The sequence below is a fragment of the Acomys minous genome, assembly GCF_964271855.1.
Source record: "Acomys minous genome assembly, chromosome: 10".
Taxonomy (NCBI): domain Eukaryota; kingdom Metazoa; phylum Chordata; class Mammalia; order Rodentia; family Muridae; genus Acomys; species Acomys minous.
In genome coordinates, this window is record NC_140491.1 from 106976417 (window position 1) to 106999960 (window position 23544).

Consider the following 23544-nt stretch of genomic DNA (forward strand, 5'->3'; position numbering starts at 1 on the left):
GTGGACCTTCCCACCGTGAACCCTTCAGTGTGGACCTTCCCACAGTGCACACTTCAGTGTGGACCTTCCCACCGTGAACCCTTCAGTGTGGACCTTCCCACAGTGCACACTTCAGTGTGGACCTTCCCACAGTGAATCCTTCAGTGTGGACCTTCCCACAGTGCACACTTCAGTGTGGACCTTCCCACAGTGCACACTTCAGTGTGGACCTTCCCACAGTGCACACTTCAGTGTAGACCTTCCCACCGTGAACCCTTCAGTGTGGACCTTCCCACAGTGAACCCTTCAGTGTAGACCTTCCCACAGTGCACACTTCAGTGTGGACCTTCCCACAGTGCACACTTCAGTGTAGACCTTCCCACAGTGCACACTTCAGTGTGGACCTACTCACAGTGCACACTTCAGTGTGGACCTTCCCACAGTGAACACTTCAGTGTGGACTTTCCCACAGTGCACACTTCAGTGTGGACCTTCCCACAGTGAACCCTTCAGTTCTCAGCAAACAGCCTCTGTTCTCGCTGCAAAGGTTGCTGTGTTCTCATGGGAAGCTTAGAGAATGTCCCTACGTAAGTGATCCCACTAAGTGGGTCATTTCATGTCCCCTATGAAAGCAGTGTGCCATGTTCTGTTTGGGTCTGCATACCCACGAAAGCACACTGAATTGCTGCCACAATGATTCAGGCCCAGCACAGTGGGGCTGTAGCGACACACTTAAAACTTCAGGGTTCCCAGTAAGATTAGCTCACGTTTTTTAATCATGTCCTATTATTTAAGTCAATCTATTTGTTGTAGAAAATTTGGAAACTACTAGAAGGAATTTCAAAAGAAGGCCTATCATATGCAATCCTATCTCCCAGATATATAATTGGTATTAACATTTTGGTAGCTAGCTCTCTGGGGATTTTCAGGTGTGTGGGTTTTGTTGTTGTTGTTGCTGCTGCTGTTGTGTTTGTTTTTTGTTTTCTACAATTAATGGAATGAGGTTCTCTAGGGCCAGGGCCCTAACATGGTGTGGAATGTGCTATGTTCTTGCATGTATTTATTTTGTGATGGATGGATGTGTAGGTTGATTCTCTGCTTCTTAGGAGTAATAAAGGCTATTTATTGCTTCAGTGTTCTTCCTCCCAGAACAGAGAAGGAGCTTCCAGCTGGGCAGGGGCACAAGCATGGGGTGGGCCAGAAGCATGCTGGGAAAACAAGGAGCTGCCTGATGCTGAAGGTGTGTACAGACATGGAGCAGAGTTAAATCAGGGTCAGAGGAAGGGAGCACAGCTATGCCACCTCAGGGCCCCGTGGAAGAGCATGGAGGGGGATGTGAACGGTCAGACACGCAGCACATTGATCTCTGAAGTTGAATTCTCTGATGACTGTAGAGAAAGGACCGGAGGGGCCAAGACTGATCACAGCTAGATATTTATATGAGAATAAAATTAACGGGTTTTGGAGAGTTTAATGATACCGTTCAAAATGCATGCATGCGATCCAAGAGGCTGCTAAATAACTTGTCAGTAACATGGAGCATGAGAGCCAGGATTCTCTGCTCACAGATTTGCCATCAACACATCCAACATCTCTTGGGTACAGATCTCCAGGGACTCAATGATGCCTGCTCACCCTCTCTCCCTGCTTTCCAAGGCCTTGCAAATGGAAACACAAATGCAATTGTATTTAATGATGGGCAGATTTATTAAGTGCATTGTGCTAGGCACTGGGATAAACAATCCTTTAACTCAATTCTCTCGGCCAACGATGAGGCAGTTAACATACTTCTCACCTCATACGTTAGGAAACAGAAGCTGCCTGTGGCTATCCAGTGGTGGTGGCTTGGAATTTGATCTCGATGTCTTACTCTGGAGCTGTGTTCCAGCTGCCAATGGTCCTCAAGGGACCCCGGCTTGGGGCATCGGTGACGAGAGAGGTCATGGAAATCAGATTTTAAAGTAGTTATTAGAAGGTTACCTCAGCCCGTTGCATCATTCCTCTATAAAGCTGAAATAGAAGCATAACCCAGCCAACAAGTCGTTACCATATAGAATAGGATGTAAGTGTACATCTACTCTAGAAACAGCGTCCTGCTTTTGGAGAGTTTCTGATGACTCCTCAGTCTATAAAGGGTTATGGTAATAGGGGAGATTACTCTTTCTCTGCAAACTTCTGGAGCCTGTGTGCGTGTATCTCATGCACTGAGCTCTCCTCAGTGTTGTCAGCAGCAGGGTCCACATAGTTATGTGGCTGTAACATTGTCCAAATGTTCTGATTCCACAGAAATGAAAGGCTTTATGACTACTGTTTCCAGATTAAATATAGGATGCCCAGCTAAACTGAGGTTTCAGATAAACAATGCTTTCTTAAAACTATATATGTTTCGTGCATTTTTTTTTTGAGGCAGAGTTTCACTATGTAGACCAGGATGGCTCCAACCTTAGAGCTATCTGCCTGCCTCTGTCTCTGGGGTGCTGGGGCTAACAGGCCACAGAACCATGCCAGGCTTTCATGCATCATTTTATTTGCTAAAAACCAGTCCCTGGCTTGGGATTATTAATTGGCTCATCTTCGCAGCTGTCTAGAAGAGTCACTGGAAAATTTAGGTAAGGAGACAAACCACAGCTGAGAGGAGCCTCCTTACTCCACCAGAACCACACACAAAACTTAGTGACTCATACTTGAGTAGTACTACGTAGTTTACATGGTGACCTCACATCCTTCAACCCTTTCAAGCATTAAAGAACGCTATAAACTTTACATGGCTAATTATAACTTTCAGGAGAATAAATTGAGCTGAATGGATGTCAAGCGATTTTCATCTTGCTACGATTCTCTCCTTCCTGCAAAGTTACCTCAGATTTCTTCTTTCTAGTACAGTTAGTGAATCAGAATGAGATGCCCGAAGAAAAGGAGGAGGAGAAGAAAAGGAAACAATAGGACAATTCACCTTGTCCCTGATAAGAACTGACAGTTTACTGAGAAAAAAAGTAAAGCTAATAATGTGTCCTTCTAGCACTTCTGAACGTTTGAATTTTCTGTTGTCCCCAAAGCCAGAGTGAGAGCTTTGCCATCTGACTCCACCCTCATTGGTTTGTCCTCTTCTTCTTACTACTTGGGTATTTCAAAGGAAAGTACCAGTAGTTGTACATCTTACAGCGTTTAATATTGGATGCTGGAGAGATGACTCAGAGGTTAAGAGCACTTACTGCTCTTGTAGAGGACCGGGATTTAGTTCCCAGCCCTGCATGGTGACTCACAATAGCCTCTAATTCCATTCTAAAGGCTCTGACATCTTCTTCTGGGTTTCTTGGGCACTGGGCACTGGGTGTGCACATGGTGCACACACACACACACACACACACACACACACACACACACACACACATGCAAGAACTTGCCCACGCACATAAGACAAAAACAAATACTTCTTATTTAAATAGAAGTTTAATGTTAACCTTCTTGAAAGTCCTTGTAAGACACACTTGCTGTCAGAGTATTAGGCAGAGTCTGTTCCTGAGCACAACCAAATACCTTGTCCTAAAAGCATTTTAGGGCTTTGAGTCTCTGACCTATGGAACTGGGGCCCCATGTCTTACAGAGATGGGCATCATTTCTCACAAGCAGAACGCCTTTTGCTATTTATGGATAGTCTGTATTTATTTCTAATCTCATGAAGAAGCACAAGCCCTGATGCACAGGCTTTACAGTTAGAACAGAAGAGAGCTACTTGCATGTAACAAACTTCTCTGTGGTTAAGATAAGTACGAGGGTGGCAGCCAGGCCTGACACTTCACTGTTAGTCACAGGGAATGTCTCTGACATGTACAAAGAAAGGCATTGCAGGTGGGAAAAAGAAACAAGCAAGCAACAACAAACTATTTCTCTAGACAAGGCTGCGGACCCTTACCATACTTCCCTTTAAGGGGAAAGGAAAATGTCAGGTGCCAATAGCATCAGAACACGATGGGACGTTAAGACAATGACTTTGAAGTAGCATATCAGGTGGGTTGTGGTGAAGTCCTACATCAGAAATAAACATCCCCTCCTCGGAAGTAAACAGAACACTTTTTAAAATTTAGAAACTTATCGGGGCGTGGTGGCACACGCCCTTAATCCCAGTACTCAGGGAGACAGAGGCAGGTGGATCTCTGTAAGTTCAAGGCCAGCCTGGTCTACAGAGCGAGTCCAGGATAGCCAAAACTACACAAAGAAACCCTGTCTCAGAAAGAAAGAAAGAAAGAAAGAAAGAAAGAAAGAAAGAAAGAAAGAAAGAAAGAAAGAAAGAAAGAAAATTTAGAAACATATACATGGCTTGTGCTTGTATTTAGAATGTTGACTTCTCTTAGTGTTTTCTACATGAATCAGGGTCTACCAGGTGGCAGGCCTACTGGAACCAGTTTATTCACTTTCTCGCCCGCTTGTTGTGCCCCCAGTCATGCCCACACACCACTTGGCAGATGGGCGAATCCCTTACTCTATCCACATCCCAATAGCGGAGGAACCCTGTCTCTGACCTTGATAAATTCCTTGATAAAACAGTATTTACCAGCAGTGTCCTAGATCACCTGCGCCCTCCCATCCTTTAATGTACAAACTGCTTCTCCCTCCATCCCCGTTTATTATCTTGCCTGTAACTAGGCGTTGCTGCCAGGAATGTAGCCCTTACAGAAACTAGGCCTTTCCGCAGCGGGATCCAACAGAGCCACATCAATGTGGCACCACGCAGGTTTGTAAAGAAGCAGGGATGCCTAACATCTCCCCCTGTGACATCTGGAGAAGGACAAGTAAAGACCAGGTACATTCACCAGCTGCCACTCAGAGCATCCAGAGAGTCAATTCACTTCTGCAGCCTCGAGGGTTCCTCTTCTGAAGGTCCATGGGAGTTATCTCCTCCCGGTGCTCGCCCCCCCCCCAACCCCGCCCCGTTTCCCTTTCCTCTTGAAAGCCAAATTGCCTTCAGTCCTTGGGACCCTTTCATTACCGTGTTTGAACAGGCCGGGGGCTGATTTGTAGGATCGCTTCTCTATTTTTTTTTTACCCCTGTCACCCCCATAAAGACCAAGGCATGAAAGGTGCCTAATGCCACTGTAGCCACTAGAGACCCGCTTTTAAAGGATGACTTTGTTCGGTGATTGCGGTAGGTAGGGAAGGCTTGGTTTTAGATGTTCTCAGAAGCTTTTTGAGGGCTCGTGGCAGACAAAGGGGAGGTACCTCCGTCTAAATCAAGGGTGGAGAGATGGAATTTTCCCAAAGACTCTGGCTGGCCCAGCGGCCCTGCGCTGGCGGCCTTGGGAGCAGCCAGGTTCTTTGCTGTTTTTCCTACTGCCAACACTGAGACTCAGCACTGTCTAGGAGAGGCGCGCACACTTTGATTTGCTCAGGTTGACCAGATTGACTTTCGTTCCCTCTGGCATTCTGCCTAGTATTTACCTCAACTGTCAATCCTGATGACATGTTGAGGCCCCAGAGGGACAGGGTCCTGGCTCTGGGCAAATCTCTTATGGATGTTTTCATCGCTTTGTGAATTGTGAATAGACTCATTTTTGAAAGAGTAAAGTCTCCTCACGCTGTGCAGCGCTGACTTCTCTCACCTCATTACACCACTTGCTGTAAACAGGACCAAAGAGCACCTGGCAGCCTGGGTCTACTTCCAAATGACAGTGGCCTGCCCGATCACTTCAGACCACAGAGTTGTTTTGTTGTTGTTGTTATTGTTACTGTAGTGCTTTTTTTTTTCTTTTTCTTTCTTTCCTATTCATTTGATAGCTAACCTGTGTTTAGACATTGTTCAGTTTGGTTTCAAAGCCCAACCCTTCACCACAGTATCTGGTTAGCCCCTGTAGAAGACTTTATTCACCTGGGTTGCCTGCTGAAGATGGATGACCAGGCCTGGGGCAAGCTGCCACACAGGTGTTTGCATACCAGTGGCACACCCAAGAGAGCCTTCCCGAAAGAACTAAGGTGGATTTTTTTTTAGGTTATTCCCAGCAGGCTGTGCTTTTTGAGAGATCTGTGGGGTCGAAGAGGCTGAAATCATCTCTCCTTCCCATTTATTGCCAAAATAAAGAGAATTTATCCAGCCCGAAGCCATTTTGTACCCTTCCTGGAACAACTCTTCTCAACTGTGTGTCTCTAAAACCACTGGCTCTGTTCTACATTTCCCAGGCTCCGTCAGCCACCCTGAGGTTCCTCTCTGGACATCGTCTCAGAGAACAAGTTTTCTCTCCATGAGAAACTCTGTTCAGTGTGGTAGGTGAAGGCCAGGGGCAGCACTAGAGTCCAGTGAGTCTGAGTAGGGTCCAGTTGATGAACCGCTGAGACCAAGCCCTTACAGAGTACTCGTGTGGAGTACTGCTGTCCGTGTTACCACTTAGCTCTCATGAGGGTGCCAGGCTCCAGGGCCTCCAGGCTTGATCAGTCTATTCCTCTATGCTTTCCACTATCCAAGAATTCTGGAAGCTTCCTGGCCCTCTGGTAAGGCCCACTGTGGAGTGTGGTGGTGGTACCTGCTCATTTCTCCCTGGGCTTTTTAAGCCGCAGACAAAACCCTGACCAAAACAGCGGCTAGCCCAACAGGTGCCATTTGGCTGGTTACCTCCATCTAGACCTCATCCCTACATTTATTTTGATGCAGAGTAACTGGCTGCATGTCATAGCTGTACAATTATACATTTTTTCCATCATTTGTGGAAAAAGATCGATTGTTTCCATCCAATTTCCTCCCTCTACTGAGAATTAAAATACCTGCTTTTTCCTATGGAGAATGTCCTAAGGTTCTCCATGGATATTTGATTGTGGATGGTATACTACTGTGTGTGCGTGTACATATAAATGTACATAATATATATGTTCCATATATAATCACCACACACACATATATATACGCTTGATCTAGTATATATAATAGATCCAATAAAGTAAAGCAATCAGAATAATTTACTATGAGTCATTTGAAACTTGTAAATTATTTATTTGTAGAATTTCTCACCTAATAATGGGACCTTAGTTGACTACAGCTCTGTGAAATTACAGAGACCACAACTACAGATGAGGAAGGTCACAGACAAGAGGAGACAGCTGTCACTCTTTGTCATGGAGTAGATCAAAATGAAATATGCTGTGGACACCTTGTGTTGCTTGACCTCATTGGAAAGATCACATAGCATACACCCCAAGTTCCCTCGGGCCACAGAACAGGAGTGCTCTGTGGCTCTCATGGTGTCACTTCCAAACTCATTGTGAATTTTCAGAACTCTGTCCCATGAGCCAGGAGGAAAACTTGCCCTTGTAATAAAGTCATCCCGCCTTTCTGCCATATTCCCTAAACACGCAATGCTCTGTGTGTCTTTACTTACATGACCTTTACAGCTCTCCCACTTAGTATTCTGTCTTACAAATGCAGAATGAGCCAGGAGAGTATTAGGCAACTAGAAAGTTCATACGTTAGACCTTGGCGCCAGTTTCTGTTTCTATGATGCTTTTTGATGATGCTTCTCTTGAGAAGAGTACAGAGTTAGGAATGGCCAAGCAAATAACATTCCTCAGAGAGTGTTGCCGATTACCACAGCAGTGCAGCCTTGGAAGGACAAGGGCTGGTGAGCCCAAGCGAGGCTTGAGGCAGAAAGAAGCATCCTCGTTAGGTAGGAGCTGCAGGAAGTCTTGTGGACAGGAAGTGGGGTGTATTTGCGGAAATGAAAAGGTGTGCCAGTGGCTGTGGCAGACAACACGGCTATCAGGAAAGATGGACAGTGAGTGATAACAGATGACTCTAGAACAGTACATCAAGGCCAGGCTTTAAAGAGCTGTGGTGGATGCTGACATACTGAAAAGATGAAGCTTAGGATGCTTGTCAGCTCTGGGATGGGAGGGCCAGGAAGCCACTGGAGGTCAGGAAAGAATGCTGTATGACCCACGAGTAAGATCCCAGAGCTACCCAGATGGGAGCCGGGCTTTTCCCCAGGGGAGACAAAGCAGAGCAAATCCTTGGTGGCAGAGCACACTGTGAGAGGTAGACAGAAGGACGGACAGGGAGAGGAAGGGTTTAGGAAAGCAGGAAGTGGTGGGGTGCAAGCTGTGGAAGGAACGAGAACTCAAGTGCATTTCAAAAATAGCCTGGATGTTGCCTTCTTTACCTCCCCCCACAGGCCCTAGGACTAATTGGAATGGCTTGGCACTGGCAGATTTTGAGTATATTGCCTCAAATATCTGACCATTCATCATGTTTGAAATTCTTGATGAAAGTAATTATTTTTACTGTAATGAGATGTGTAAATCCTAAAGACAGTATTTAAACTTAAATAAGTTAATGTCTAAGTGATTTAAATACGTTTTAAAATTCTAAATTTTTAAAAGGCATCTGAGTCAAGCAATAAAGATTTCGTATTGCTGCCATCCAAATGCTGCTAAATGCCCAGAGATCTGCTGCTGCCTCGATTCCAATACTGAATCTGCCAAGATTTTAGAACTGGCTTACTTGTAAACCTTTCTTCTCGAGGCTGTGCCCCCCACCACCACCTTCAGCTCAGTCCACACCCAGGACGTAAGGTAGTCCAGTAACTCCTTCCGTAAAAGCCGAGCATGCAGGAGCATTTGTGCTATTTGCCTCATGTCAAGAGGCACGAACAGCAGGGCAGCTCCTTGATCCAAACAGCTCTAATCCTCTTCCGCCTACCTGAGCCTTCCCCCGTGGCTGCCTCTGTGGCCGCAGATGCGTGAGGGGACTTGATTGACTTTTAAATCCCCAAGGGTCCTCATTTCAAAATCCCCACGTGTAAGTCAAGTGGTAGATTGGGCACTTGCTAGGAGGGCCTGGCTCCTGTGGCACCCCTGGTGGCCTCAGCTTCTCTTCAGTGTCTTTCAAGGTCCTGCACTTTCTAGGTGACACCACTAAGCACTAGATTGCTGTGCCACTGTGTCCTTCAGTGATGATCCCTGGCAGGAAATGAATGTGGCTGGCGTCTCCCAAGACCTGAATTTTGTATCCTTTTGTTCATGGCAAAGCTGCCCTTATGGAGGTCATTGGGAATTATGTATTTCCTTCCTCCTGCTCGCTCAGAGTAGGCCTGCCACCTACCTTGTGTGACACTGTGCCTGCAAAATTGTTTAATCCGACCATCTGTCTCATCATATTTACAGTGCAGTTCTGAACACTACACAATTCACTTAAGTTCCAGATGTAGACTGCTGGACCAAATACCATGCTCTGCTTTAAGCTTGTTACACTTTGGTTTGAGTTTCGATTAGCATGTTGCTGGGGTTTGTTTCCCACTTACACAAATGTGTGTAAGTACCTTAACATCCAACACTTGCCGTAAATCTCACATATCTCCCAAGAACGAACTGTCTCTAGCTTTCCAAAGGAATGTCAAAGGGGTGGTGTCATAGTTACTTTTCTATAGCTGTGAGATGATACCGTATCAATGCGATTTATAAAAGAGAGGGTTTACTGGGGCTGACGGTCCCGGAGAGTCAAAGTCTGTGACCATCATGGTGGGGAGCATGGCAAAAGGCAGGCAGGCGTGACCCTGAAGCAGTATCTGAGAACTCAGATCTTGAGGCAAATTCACTCATGGGGCAGAGAAAGCTAATGAGGAATGGCATGGGCTTTTGAAACCTCAGAGCCCACCCCCAGTGGCACATCTCTTTCAGCAAGGCCACACCCCTAATCCTTTCCACACAGTGCCACCAACTGGAGACCAGGTGTTCAAACATATGAAGCTATGGGAGCTGCCCTTATTCATTCTCCACAGATGTGAGTGTCAGTTAATCAGGCTTCCTTATATTGCAATAAACAATAAAAGCCCCAAATTATGAACTAATCTTATCTTTTTTATCATTACTGTTATTAAATATTAAAAAGATTCTAAAAACAATTTTTGGATACAAAAGGCAGTTAGGAATTTTCTCTGTCTTCTTATGTTAAAAATTACCCCTTATTCCATACACCAAAGGTGCATTACTAATTTTATACATTACTAAGCTTTGTAATTAAAAAGCATTAGCATAGATTAACTGTTTGTGCACAGTGGTAGTTGTGGAACAGAGTTTCAGACACATGAACGCACCTTGCTTTCCCTGTCTTAGAAATTCCAGACAGTGTGATTGGTCTTATTCTCACACAATGAACGTACCTCCTTAGGCCTGTGTAAGGAATCATTGAGTCTTCTGGATGGAGCCTAGAGCCTATCACAGGGAGAGTGGCAGTGTTACCTATTTGTTAGGCTATGGTCCTACACTGGAGCCAAGAAATGTGAATCCATTGTCAAGGTGACCGACCCAGTGTCCCCAGTGCTTGAAGAGGCAAGTTTTGTCATCATTAATTGAGAATGTAATAAAAAACAATGTTTTACAATGTTCTACAAAGTGCCCGGTGAGTCAGCCAATGACCATGTAGAGGGCTCATCCTACTGAGAGTGGAAAGAATGGGAGCCTGGGTCTGTGTTTCTCCTCCCGTATCCTTCCCACTAGTGAAAGCATCCATTTCTATACTCTGTAGGGAGTATTGCAGCACAATGTCTCCCTCCATTGGTATATTTTCATATAAAATAACCCCCTGAACATGTTCCTGACCACTGGATCCCTTTCCGTATTTGAAGCTCGTGTAACAACGTTTCATTCTTGTCTTTCTTTATAGACCTGGCCAGAGGACTGTGGATGACCTGGAGATTATTTACGATGAGCTCCTTCATATTAAAGCCTTATCCCATCTTTCTACCACAGTAAGTGTCTCTTGAGCGAGCTGTGGCACACGGGTACGCAGTCAAGAAAAAGAAATAAAAATCGTAGATCAGCAAACAAAAACGATGTCTGAGTCTAAGAAGTGACTCAACGTGGGTATAGGTACAAGCCCGAGCTCCATTGCAGAAACCCCACATGGTGGAAAGGAAGAAACAACTCTGGCGAGTTGTTCTCCGATGTCCAAATGTACACCGTAGCATGCAGTCACCCCACAAAGTAAATAAATGTCCCTAAGGGGGCTGCCTGGTGGGAATTCATTACAAGCTGGTTTGTCTAGACAACAGTTTGGGTACGGACTTTGAGCTCCAAGCAGCAAGTCCAGTGAGAGTTTTTTTCTGGATCACAGGGAATTGTATAAGCAAGATGATAGCTTTGAGGTGAGCCTGGGGACCACAACCATCAGGCATCCACGCAAAACACAAATCCCTTCTCCCACACCTCGCCTTCCCACGGTCTTTCTTTTCCTTCTAGGTGAAACGGGAGTTAGCGGGCGTTCTCATTTTTGAGTCTCACGCCAAAGGAGGAACTGTGTGTAAGTGAGAGTCCCGAGGAAGCATTGTGCCTGGCCACACCCTCTGCTGTCCCAGGCCAATGCCACACTCTCCCCTGTCGGCCCCACACTGACCCAGCAGGATGTCAAGTGGCACTTGTACTTTTCTGGACCCAAGACTATGCCAGTTTGTGTCAGTTAATCTGAGGTTTGGTGGATTTTTCCAGCACCGCACATGTAGCCCTTGCCAATCTGAGTCCTGCTGGCTTCCTACTCCACTGGCTCAGCATGAGTGGAATGCATGAAGTCTTTACTCTTCCTGCAGGGCTCTGGGGGCATGACTTGCACAGTGACTTCTTTGCAGTTTGTGGATTTAGAACTAGTCTGGGGCTGAGGGATAGTTCAGTTAGCAGAGCACCTGCCCAGCATGTGTGAAGCCAGCCCTAAGTTCTATCCTAATCACTGTGTAAGCCAGGAGGGGGGGTGTGGTGGGGTGAGGGGATGGGGGGGGGGGTGAGGGGATGGAATTGGGAGGGCAGAGGCAAATAGTTTGAACTTCAAGGTCATCCGTGGCTGCATAGCAAGTTTGGGACTCAGTCACCAAAAAAAAGGTTAAATTAATTTTTTAAAAAAAGAACAAATTTGGCTCTTGAAATTGCCTGTTAAGTTACATTTAAAGTGTTGTGTTCCTGTTCTTCTTGCACCCGGAGGCTCCAAGCCCAGGAGGGATTCTTAGGCTTGCATTTCTTACTTACGTGGTGCTAGTCAAATGGGGCATCTCTCCAGAATTCAAGCTGTCCTTCAGTTCTGTGATCATACCTGGAAGCAAAAAAAAAAAAAAATCCAATATTAATAGATGCAAGCAGTATTACTAAAGTGGCGTTCCCACTCGTCCTACAAAAGCTGTGTCCAGCAGTTGGGGTTAAGGCCAGGCAATGCCTCCTTCTCTGCTCTGTGGCAGAATCAGAAGAGGAAGTAGAATGTCAGGGGCTCTCAGGGTCCTGTGCCAAACAGGGGGTGATGGCTACACATAAATGGCCCTTCCTAATCCAGGTGACACACAGGAACACCTTGTTAATCAACAGCAATTAAACAAACTTCCAGGAGACATCTTTTGGGAAATTTTGTTCTTTGTTAGCTATGTCGTGATAGTTAAAAAGAAATAAGAAATATGAATTATAGAAGCAAAGTATGTTTTACATGTTATATCTCAAAATGTCTTCATTGTTTCTAAAACTGATACCTCTGTCAACAAGAAACTTTTTTTTTAGCTTTGTCTCTTCAGTTCTTTTTTATTTAATTCATTTTCATTTGTCTTTTAATTTTTTTCATTCAAACTCATTAGTTGTTTTCACTGTACTATGAAATATTTAAATGTGCCAGATGAAAAATAGGGACTATTAAAATATTTCATTTTTATCCAACACACCTGCTTGTACTATAGTTTAACTATTTTACAAACAATGAACCTTGCACTCCAGCTGCCTCACGTTCCTTCCTTTAGTCTGTTCTTTCTCACCCTCCTGAGGGAGAGTCCTACCCTGAATACATTGGTTATTATTCTAACCAGTTAAAAACATATGCGCAGGTATGTATTTATCAACACGCTACAGCACTGATTTGCATGTTTTCAAACTTCACGTTACTGGTCAGATCACTTTTAAAACCTATTTTCTACAGCACAATGCTTTGTGAATTGTGGGGGAAACATGCAATCCATTAAGAAATGGATTGCTGGTAAATTGATATCCGGTAACAACCTGTCTTTCAAGGTAGAGCAAATACTGCAGTTTCTTGTGCTTTTATGGTCTATAGAAAGACAATAATATTCCACCTGAATTAGTTAGGATTTGCCAGTAATTTTTTTTTTGTATTTTATGTATGCGTAATTCTGGGGACTTAAAAGTGATGATTTGATAAGCTGTAATTTATATTGATGTGCTTCTATTCTTGTCGTAAGTCTCTTCATCTTTTTGTATCTAGTGTTTAACCAGGGGGAAGAAGGTACCTCCTGGTACATTATTCTAAAAGGATCGGTGAATGTAGTCATTTATGGCAAGGTATATATCTCTCTATATATTTTTTTAAGCTTTATTATACTCCATTTGCTAGTATGTCTCTAAGTAGTAACAAATGTTGCTGCAATTAAATTTACCATGGCATTGTTACTCCATGTAGAAAGGACATAATTTCATCTTTAATCATCAGTTTTCTCAATTATTGCACTCAGAGTCATTCATTGACTGTATTTATTCTGTGAAAGAAAAATTAAGCGTTTTAATTTGATGATATAATACTAGCTGCAGTCCATTTACACACACAGTGTTTGCAACAGCAGGGGAGGGTAAGGAGGGTGGTGTTTGATCCATTTTATCTGAATGTCCTGCTCTCCCCAGGGTGTGGTCTGCACCCTGCACGAGGGAGATGACTTTGGCAAGTTAGCTCTGGTGAACGATGCTCCACGAGCTGCCTCCATTGTTCTTCGGGAAGATAACTGTCACTTCTTAAGAGTTGACAAGGAAGACTTCAACCGGATTCTGAGGGTGAGTGAAGAGAGTGCACTTTGGCTGAAGGACATCTTAACCCCCCCCCGCCCCCCCCCGCACCTTCTTAAATAAGAAAAGATTTGAATGGGTTGTTCATCCCACAGGATTGCGGCAAATAGATGCTCGAACAAAGGGCCTTTGTGATGACACCGGCATGCTCGGTGTGCTCCTGTGCATTCTGGTGACCAGCTGCAGATATCAAATAGTATGCTGGACCAAATACCTCCTCTGCACATGCCCACACTGGTCCGTATGAACGGACAACACTAGCAGCTGTCTTAGCAAGATATCAAAGGCTAAGAAGTTCCTCTCTGCTCTCCTACGCATCCCTTTGGATGCTCTCTTTCTACCCCACTGTCCAGGAGAGCGGCAGCCCCCCTCTGCCGCATGTCTTCCCTATGGTCCGTTTCCCATCTCCTCCCAAGTGAACCATGCTCATAGCATCACACACTCCTGATTTACCGAGTGTTTGCTAACAGAAATTCATGCCAACTGAAGTTATCCATTCAAGGGCTTTATCTCAAGCTGTTTCAAGCCACAGCTGTTGCAGATACAGGCAAACAGGTGAATGGTTTGGGTGGTCGTGGGGCAGCAAAACTGCACCTGAGGTTGGGCTGTGAGGAAGAGCCCCCAAAAGCTCTTTAAGGTCCCGGTAAGTGTATGAGATGTTAAAAAATGATCCGTGGTCCCAGAGAAGCTCCCTCTGTCCCTGTCCTTCCGCGTGCACTTCTCTCTCTCTCTACATTGCCCAAAGCCCAGGCCTCTGCTCACAGCACTGGATACATACTTAGTCACAAAGCCAAGAAAGTCAAAGTCCGTACATAGAGAGCATTAGAAGAGTGGCTCAGCTGGGCGAGCACTTGCCTGGTGTGCCTAAAGCACTGAGTTCAATCCCCCAGTACCTATGAACCAGGCCTGGTGATGAACAAGGATTATCTCAGTACCTAGAAGGTGGAAGCCTGTAGGATCAGAAGTTCAAGGTCAGTCTCAGCTACACAGAGTTTGAAGCTATCCTGGGGCATATGAGACCTTGTCAATAGTAATCATAGGAATTTGGTTTTTGTCCTTATCTGGTCCTGTTTAAAAATGGAGACCAAATTACAAAAATGCAGTACAAATTTCAGAGTAAATATTTTTTTAAAGTATTTTAAGATTTAGGTGAATTTGACTAACTCTGACATTTAAACCTGTGAGGTTATACTCTAGGGGGGAAAAAGCATTTGAAAGAGTCATATTTGGACCATTTTGTCACTGACATCATTTATAAAGCCATTTAAAATAACCGAAAAGGGCTTGGATAACATTTCAATTTGATTTTGAAAGAAGCATAGCTTGTGCTTGGGGAGACGGCTCTGTCAGTAAAGCACTTCCTACATGAGTGTGAGGGCTTGCGTCCAGAGCCCAGGACTCACCTGTAACCCTGGTGGGCCCTGTGGTGAGTTCTGAGCCCAGGACTCACAGGGCCCTGTGGGGCTCGCTGAGCAGCCAGTCTAGTTGAATCAGACAGCTCCAGGTTCAGTGAGAGGCTCAGTGGGGAGTGGTTGAGGTGAGGACCTGTGGTTTCTGCATGCACGCTTGCACGCAAAGCACACGAGGAAACATGGATGCATATACACTCCAGACATGTCCAAATTAAAACAAAACGGTTGCTTAATCACACAGAGGTGCCTTTCCTATGGACGATAGAGGAGAAAGGGACTCCGCAGAAGCTCAGGACTGTTTGCCACATATTTTTAGAGAGAATAAACACCTCTGGCTCCCCGTTTGCCTGTCCCATGCCCCTCCCCCAGAGACTTCCCAGAGCACACCACCACCCCAGGCTCCTCTGGAGTTTTGGTTTTGTTTTTTTTTTTTCCTGAGACTAGGGTAAAAGCAGTTTTAAAACCACATGCTTCAAACCTCATCTGGTCCTCCCTCTGACCGTTCCAGCCCTTGACTTTGAAAAATGGCTTAATTTGTAGACGCGACAATTAACATCACAAGCACCAAATGAGTTTCTGAAGCATTGGAAATTTCTGTCATTGTCTGAGTGAACAGCAGCATCTGTGTGTGGTGTAATTTGTGTTTGCAGGACGTTGAGGCGAATACAGTCAGACTTAAGGAACATGACCAAGATGTCTTGGTGCTGGAGAAGGTCCCAGCAGGGAACAGAGCTTCTAATCAAGGAAACTCGCAGCCTCAGCAAAAGTATGTTTGCATCCAACACTGTAATTGCCAGACTATGATTAACCTTTTCACATGGTATCATTTCTACAATAGCATGTTCTCCCTTTCTGTGGAAGATGGCAGTGCGTGTGACTTTTTTTTTCTTCTTCTTCTTCTCTCTGTATTGCCTAATCACACATCTTGTGGCGTATAATGTATCCATTTCTGGCACTGCGTTGAGCTTGGGACAGGGTAGAGTAATGCAGAGAGAATACGGTCCTGCTCCAAGGCTTCTCCCCCACCATAGCACACAGCCATGAGAGCTTCAAAAAGAAGACATAACCCCCGTCCCCTCCCCACCAGAACAATGCAACAATGCAAGCCAGCATGCCAGGCAGCTGGCGGGGGGGGGGGGGGGGGGGGGCTTCTCTTAAAGCGTTTTCACCTTGTTATTAGAGTGACTAAGTGACATGGACGAAGCTCTGGTTGTGTGTGCTGTCTCATCGGCCTCCTGGGCACTTATTCTTGCCAGTGTCAGATGGGAGTTTGGCTTCCCATTCCGCAGGCTTCTTGTTTAACTGGGGTCGTTTTCAGCTTTTACTGTAGCTTCCTACCTAAGACTGCCTCACGAAATGGACCAACGTCTGCGCGATGAGACAAGAGACGTAGAAACAAGCCTGTAGGAAATTGGGGCTTACGAAGTTTTAAGTGGGGATTAATTTTCAATCTGTGTATAAGAAAAGCAGATGAATGTGTTTGTTTGCTAAAGAAACATCACCAAATAATATGTTGAAAGAGCATTTTCCTTTGTTGCCAAGTAAAATGGGGTTCCCTTTATCAGAGCGCTCACCAAAACTGATGAATTCCTATTGTTTCGACTAAAAAGCCTATGACTCAGTTGTTTTCATCTGGGTAAGTCAACATATTTGAGAAGAAGACAGGAAGAAACATATTATTAAATAAGCACAGTATGTTTTGTAAATCTTATCTAATGCTTAAAACAACCCTTTAGAAGGGATGGAGGCACGTCAGCTCTCACTGGCAAGTGCCTGCTCAGAATTCCTACGGGACTGTCCTCCCTAGACAGCAGCAACTCTTCAATACAGTTCCTCATGCTGTGGTGGCCCCCCCAACCGTAAATTCAGTTTCTTTGCTACTATATCACTTAAATTTTGCTACTGCTATGGGACATAATGTAAACAGATACACAGACTATCTGATATGCTACCCTTTGTGAAAGAGTTGGTTGACTCAAAAGGAGTTTCAACCCACAGGCTGAAAACCACTGCCTTAAAGGGGAGTTCAGCTTGACGGACTCTTACACCTCTGTTCCTCCTGCTTCCTAGCTTACACTGGCAAAACAGAGTAGTAGATTCCATGGGCTCCGAAATACTCACAGAGTTGGGCCACGCACCTGAGCATGTCCGTGTATGTCTCCGTATGGTTATTCCTTAAGCAATACAGAATAGCAGCTACTTACATCACAGTTGCTGTCAGTAAATATGTGGTACTCTGAGTAACCTAGGGCAAATCGAAGCACATGGGAAGGTGTATTCTATGCTATTCTGTATGAGGGACTTGAGCAGCTGCATGTTTGTGTAGCAGTGTGCATCCTGGTACCAAATGTGCAGACGAGGAGGGATGGCTATAAGTAAGAGCACTGCATCTTTAATACTCCATGGTAAATCTGCAAACCAATATGTCTCAAAGAGGATGGCACTAAAAAAGAACTGTGTAAAAAAAAACCTGTTCTTTCACTTACAAAGCTCTAAACTTGATACCTGGATTTATTTATTATGTACTAGTGTTATTTACTTTTATCTATTCTTTTTGTACCAGGGATTGAACCTAGAACTTTCTATGTGTTCAGCAAATGCTCTCCCACTGAACTGTGGTCCCAGCTCTATATCTATGCTACTATCTACTTTTTAGACAGTTGTCCTTGTAGCCTACTGAGGAGGATGGCAGTGATGCTGTGTGTGTGTGTCGGGGGGGGGGTATACTACTTTCAAGATTTATTTATAACTAGATTATTTTGCAGGTAATCATATTCTTTTTTTTTTTTTTCTGGTTTTGCAAGTAACTGGGAGTTTTGGTTTTTTTGGTTTTTTTAATTAATTTATTCATATTACATCTCAGTAGTTAGCCCTTCCCTTGTATCCTCCTATTCCTCCCTCCCTCCCACTTCCCCCCTTCTCCCCTCCCCTATGTCTGTGATTGAGGGAGAACCTGGTCATCATGTTCTTTAATACTATCTCATGTCTCAGGAAAATTATGATATCTGGTAAGGTAAATCTGGAAATTTCTCCTTAACTTTGGAACATCTGATCAAGAGATGCCCTTGGGGCCTCCCTTCACCTCTTTCATACATGAGGGAGGATTAAAAAACAAAACAACAACAACAACAACAACAAAAAACCTGTGTTTATTCCAAGTCTTCAGTTTAGATGCCTTCCAATTTATGAATTCAGTGGAATGAAAACTCAAACTAAAGAGCATATGAAGAAAAAGATTGGTGATATAAAAGATATAAAGGTAGCTGAGCGTGGTGGCGCACGCCTTTAATCCTAGCACTTGGGAGGCAAAGGCAGGCAGTGAGTTCAAGGCCAGCCTGGTCTACAAAATGAGTCCAGGATAGCCAGAGCAATACGGAGAAACCCTGTCTTGAAAAACAAAAACAACAACAACAACAAAGATATAAAGATTATATAAAAGAAAAGTGTCTTAGGTTTATTTTAGTACCAAATTTTCCATTTGTGTCCTGTTATCCAGCCCAAATTTCTTATATAATTTAAAGATAACCACCACCACCTCACCCTACCACTTGCATGTTTGCAGCAAGCTATTTGTGAAATGCACTGGGTAGAAAGTAACACACTGCACAGTTAGCTGCCTAAAGAATGAAAAGCTGTTACCACAAGGGGTCATTTTACAAGACTGACCAGAGCTGAAAGGAGGGTCCTGTAAGTAAACGTCATGCCTGCTGTCCTCATCAACGCCGATAGCACGCCAACAACCGGGTCTGCAGATAGACGTACAATTGAGGGTATCTGTCTCTGCAGAAATTGTTCTTTTTCAAACTCAGAAAACATCATCATGTTGGTGGCACTAATACTATATTTCTGTTTCCTTCTCCCCCCCGACCCCCGAGAACTCCAGGTTAGTTTTTATATATACATTAAGCTTTAAAAACTGCCTGACTCAGCCCAAGCCCCTGAACACTGAGTGTAGCATCAGTGCTGATATTAAGTAATGGTTGGGATGATGGGCTCACTGCGACACCCCCTTTGGGGGATGTCGTGGTCACTGGGTTGTGAGAACTTGGTAAGACAAGAACTTGAAATGACTGTCCTTTTCTGCTCAGGGCCCTGCCTTTTCCTTAGATGGGTTTTCCCACTGCAGTACTCTCAGCTTGTTCATAGGAGGGTTTGCTTTTCTGTTCCTCTGCTCCCGGGCCTTGCTTTTTTTTTTTTTTTTTTTTTTTCTTCTAAATGTAGACTTGGTATTAGGAAAAGATTGTTTTTCCTTTCACAAGTTTAAGAGAGCCTGCTGGCTTTAAGTCAACTAGGGTGGCTTTTTACTAGAACTGGGGTAGCTGCCTCTTGCCATAAATTGACAAGAGTTGCTCTATCTAGTCTCAGGCACGTTTGACCCCACATAGCAAGGGCTCAAACGGTAGGCGCCTGCCTGTTTCTGGTGGGTGTAAAGCCAGAATCTGATGTTTTAGGCAGAACTGGGGCCATCCAGAGGTTTCTATGCGCCCCTTTCCTAGTTCTTATGGAGCTATAGGTTAGGTAAGCAGTCTGCAGAGCTGTGCCACTAGAGGGAGTCGAGGACCAAAGAAAGACCGGCGGGACATGACTGGCCAGGCAGGCAGGGCCTGAAAGAAGATACTTGCTCTCTGTTGAGGTGACAGCTTGTGTGACAAGCCAGTGGGTCTTCAGTCTATGTGATCTGGCAGAATACTCCACCTAAGGGAAGTCCAGACAAAGAGAACCAGAGTGTAAACGCAGACTGCTTCAGAATTAAAGTTCTGACAAAGGCACTCATGGCCAGTCAGTCTCTACCCAGACAACACACGAAGCGACTAACTCACTCAGGGTTCAGTTAAGGAATGCATGTCTAGTCTTATTTAAATACAAGTTTCTTGCAAAGCCTCCTCGGAGAGGAAGACTCTTAATTTCACAGAGAACTTCCTGTTCTGAATGAGCTCTTGACAGCCAGACTGGTCTTCTCTCCACACAGAGCATCTTGCTCCATAACCCAGCCAACCAATCAACCAACCAACCAAAGCGGCCACACAGTTGCATTCTCTAAAGCAGGCCAGCTTCCCCACCGGGCAAAATTAACTAACTACAGGAGTACACAGGGCTGCCTAATCCAGCACCTACCTGGTTGCTGGGGGCGTAGCAAACACCAGACAGGCGTAGACTGCTCTCCTGACCCCCACTCTGCTTCCTGATTAATGTGGCCATAAGCTGCTCCTCTGGCGGCTCTTCTAGTGAGCCATTGATTCATTCATTTGAGCTATGGCTAAGTAGCAGAGCACACACTTGCCTAGTGCACACAAGGCCCTGAGTTCGATGTCCAGGGCCACTCTCTGTTTTCATGTTCTCAGGACCATATGCTTTCGGGTCTCTTCCATCCCTCAGGCGGGAGGTAAGACCCTGCTGCTGTTGGAGGGGCTCTTCTTGCCAGCTCTGCGTGCCTCCTCCACAGTCTCAAACAGGCAGGAAAAGCGCATGGGTGAGGAGGTGAAAAAGGGAGCTGGGCTCTTTCCGAGCTTGAGCCTGTCTCTGCTTTCCGAACATGAGAGAACATTCTTTCCGTTGGTAGATTTCTTTCCCATCGTCATGCCAAGCAGGAAGGGCAGGGCTGAGTTCTGCCTGAGGGGCACCCACAGCATCCTAGGTACTTTGTGTTTGCCACTCTCTTCACCCCCGACTTTAACTCACCTTCAATTTTAAAAGTACATCATCTCCTGATGACTGGAGAGTACCCCGAATAGATCCCTTGCTGCAACCCCCTAAAGTAATTCAGATTTGACATTGAATACCTTATGCATAGCTTTCTACTTCTGATTACTCCTGTTCGTGATGCTCCCTGGGTTTGTTTGCTCGCTGGTACTTGAGGTTTTTGGTTTTTGTTTTGTTTTGTTTTGTTTTGTTTTTTGTTTTCATTATTAGCTGATTTCCAAAGCACATAGCAGTGTTCTGTTGGAAAAGACAGAACATTCCAGAATTCTGCAGGGGAACCCAGTGTAATACTGACATTTTGTATGAGTGACCCATGCCTGGATAACCCAGTCCACTGTCGTTTTCCTTGGCAGCGCCCTCCCTGCCCTGCCCTGCCCTGCCCTGCCATGCCATGCCCTGCTGTTGCCCTGCCCCAGGATTTATATACTACTTTGCATTCTCCCTTGGACTAAGGCTGGCATTCCTCAGCTCCAGCTGAGGGAGCTTATCTCTTAGGAAAGGGGAAAAGAACGTCTTTTAGTCTGTGCTCCTATTGACTGTTTTTCTATTGCTTCTTGTGTGCTTGGGCAAGGCCCGTGGTCTTCCTCACCACAGTGAGCACAGTAGTCACAAGTGGCCCATGCTTTCCCAGCAGCTCTGTTTTCAGAAATATATGTCAGCAATCTGCTTCTCCCAATGAGTGCTCACCTTTGTTTAAAAAAAAAAAAAATCTAATGGTCTTTTCCCTTCTTGCCCAGGTATACTGTGATGTCAGGAACACCTGAAAAAATTTTAGAGCATTTTCTAGAAACAATACGCCTCGAACCATCCTTGAATGAAGCAACAGGTATGCGCACAGGAGAGTTTTGAGAATCTACCAAATCCATGTATAGAATTGTGAGAGAGAGAAAAAAAATCCTGATTTTTCTCTCAGCGTGGGCCGCCAGGGCAGTACAAGAGGGGTGTCATGTCCATTCTTTTTTAGAGTGTCCCTGGGTGGTGCGGAGACCAGCCCATCCCTAGCAGTGATGTAGTTCCATTTGAGCATGTTAAGCGTAGCCTTCCACAGACGTCTGTTCTAATGCATTCAGTTCCAACACACACACACACACACACACACACACACACACACACAGGTGTCTGTTAGGCCATCATGTAAACCCAACCTCTTCCCATAGAGCATTTGAAGCTTCCCACATTCAGAATAAATGGTTCTCTCTGTGGTTGTGGAGTCTTAGTCCAGAGTGAACTAAATACCACCACCCGGTTCAGTTTTACTGCCAGCTGCTCTAACAAAGAACAGATGCCCAGACGGTGGCATCTGATTGTCCCACAGGAGGCTAGACGTCTACAATGGTAGTGATAGTAGATAGATTTCCTTAGGAGGGTTGTGATAGAGTCCATCTTTTTCTCTCTCTTATCCCCTGGTGTCTGTTGGAATCCTTCCATGTAGAGCTCCAACGTCACTTTGTGAGTCTTCATATGGTCTTCCTTCTGTGCAGAGATGTCCCTGTGTCCAGATTTTTTTTTTTTACAGGACATTGGTTAGAGCCCACACTAGTGACTCACCTTAACTTGCGTCTTCAAAGACCCTGTTTCCGTACAGTGTCACATTTGGAGGTTCTGGGACTTAGTCCCACAGCATGTCTTTTGTGAATAATAAAGTTCATCACATAAACTTCCTTATAGTGAGCAAGCCTTGCTGTTAAGAGACAACACTGAGGATGAGAAAAGACAAATCTCACAAGTGAGCTGTGTCCAGGGTCACATTATTTCCACTTTGTGGGAGAATCGGAAGGAACAGCCTGCAGCCAGCTTTGTCTTTGTACTTTCTTGTGATGCTGGGCATGGAAGCCAGGGCCCTGGGTATACTAGGCAAGTGTTGTACCCCAGAGCTGCACTGCCGGTTCAGGCATCCAATTTCAAAGAAAAATCCTGAGCTCCTTGCCTGTCTTACTGAATAGCATCATGGGTTAATGTTTTAAGCACAGTGCCTTCCACGAGAGAACATCTCTCACTATAATAAATTCACAGATTTATCTCAGAAACTTAGTGGTAGGTCAAAATCCATGAACAACTGACCTTGGCAATTTACCTAAGATGAAGATACCATTATTATATATTTCTTATAAGTATGTTGCCACTGACTTTCTAATCTCTTTCCAGTGTCTTATTCTATGAATTGATTATCTGAGATTTTTGCAAAACAGCAAATGAAGTGGGGAGTTGTTGACACAAAGCCAAGACCCCAGGCATGGGTCTGTTCTTCTTAGAGCAGTATTTGTTGAGTCAGTCCAGGCAGGTACTCAGATGGATGGATGCCTTGTGTTCAGTGATGTAAACAGATCACTCTGTCTCTCTCTCCCTCTCAGGAAGTTTAGAATATGCTAGAGACAAGAGGGAAGGTACAAATAACTGGGATTTAAGGCAGTGGTCAGTGCTTGGAGGGACTGACCAAGAAGACTCAGGAAAATGTCAGGGAGAGTTTACCCTTTAAAGTAGCCCTGAAGGAAGACCAGTGACCGGTAACTAGAGTTGGGACAAAGCCCTCCTTACCAAGAGAGAAATTTAGTAGTAGCCTGGAAGCCAGGGCGGAGGGGCCAAGCAGTCTGGCTTCTGCTGTGCTTCATGCACATATGTGGGCCAGGAAAGTAAGGGCTAAGGATTTGGGGTATGGATCTTCCAG

General features: G+C 44.9%; 1 protein-coding gene across 9 annotated transcripts in view; it reads left to right on the forward strand.

Moving 5' to 3' along the window:
* Positions 1–23544, forward strand: part of RAPGEF4 (Rap guanine nucleotide exchange factor 4) — a 291519-nt gene that overhangs the window by 215491 nt on the left and 52484 nt on the right. For all 9 annotated transcript variants that reach the window (XM_084799441.1, XM_084799442.1, XM_084799444.1 and 6 more), the window contains 6 exons: positions 10619–10703; positions 11194–11254; positions 13196–13272; positions 13609–13755; positions 15830–15945; positions 21617–21705. In XM_084799441.1, coding sequence (XP_084655567.1) covers positions 10619–10703; positions 11194–11254; positions 13196–13272; positions 13609–13755; positions 15830–15945; positions 21617–21705 — 575 coding nt within the window. The remainder of the gene's footprint in view (positions 1–10618; positions 10704–11193; positions 11255–13195; positions 13273–13608; positions 13756–15829; positions 15946–21616; positions 21706–23544) is intronic.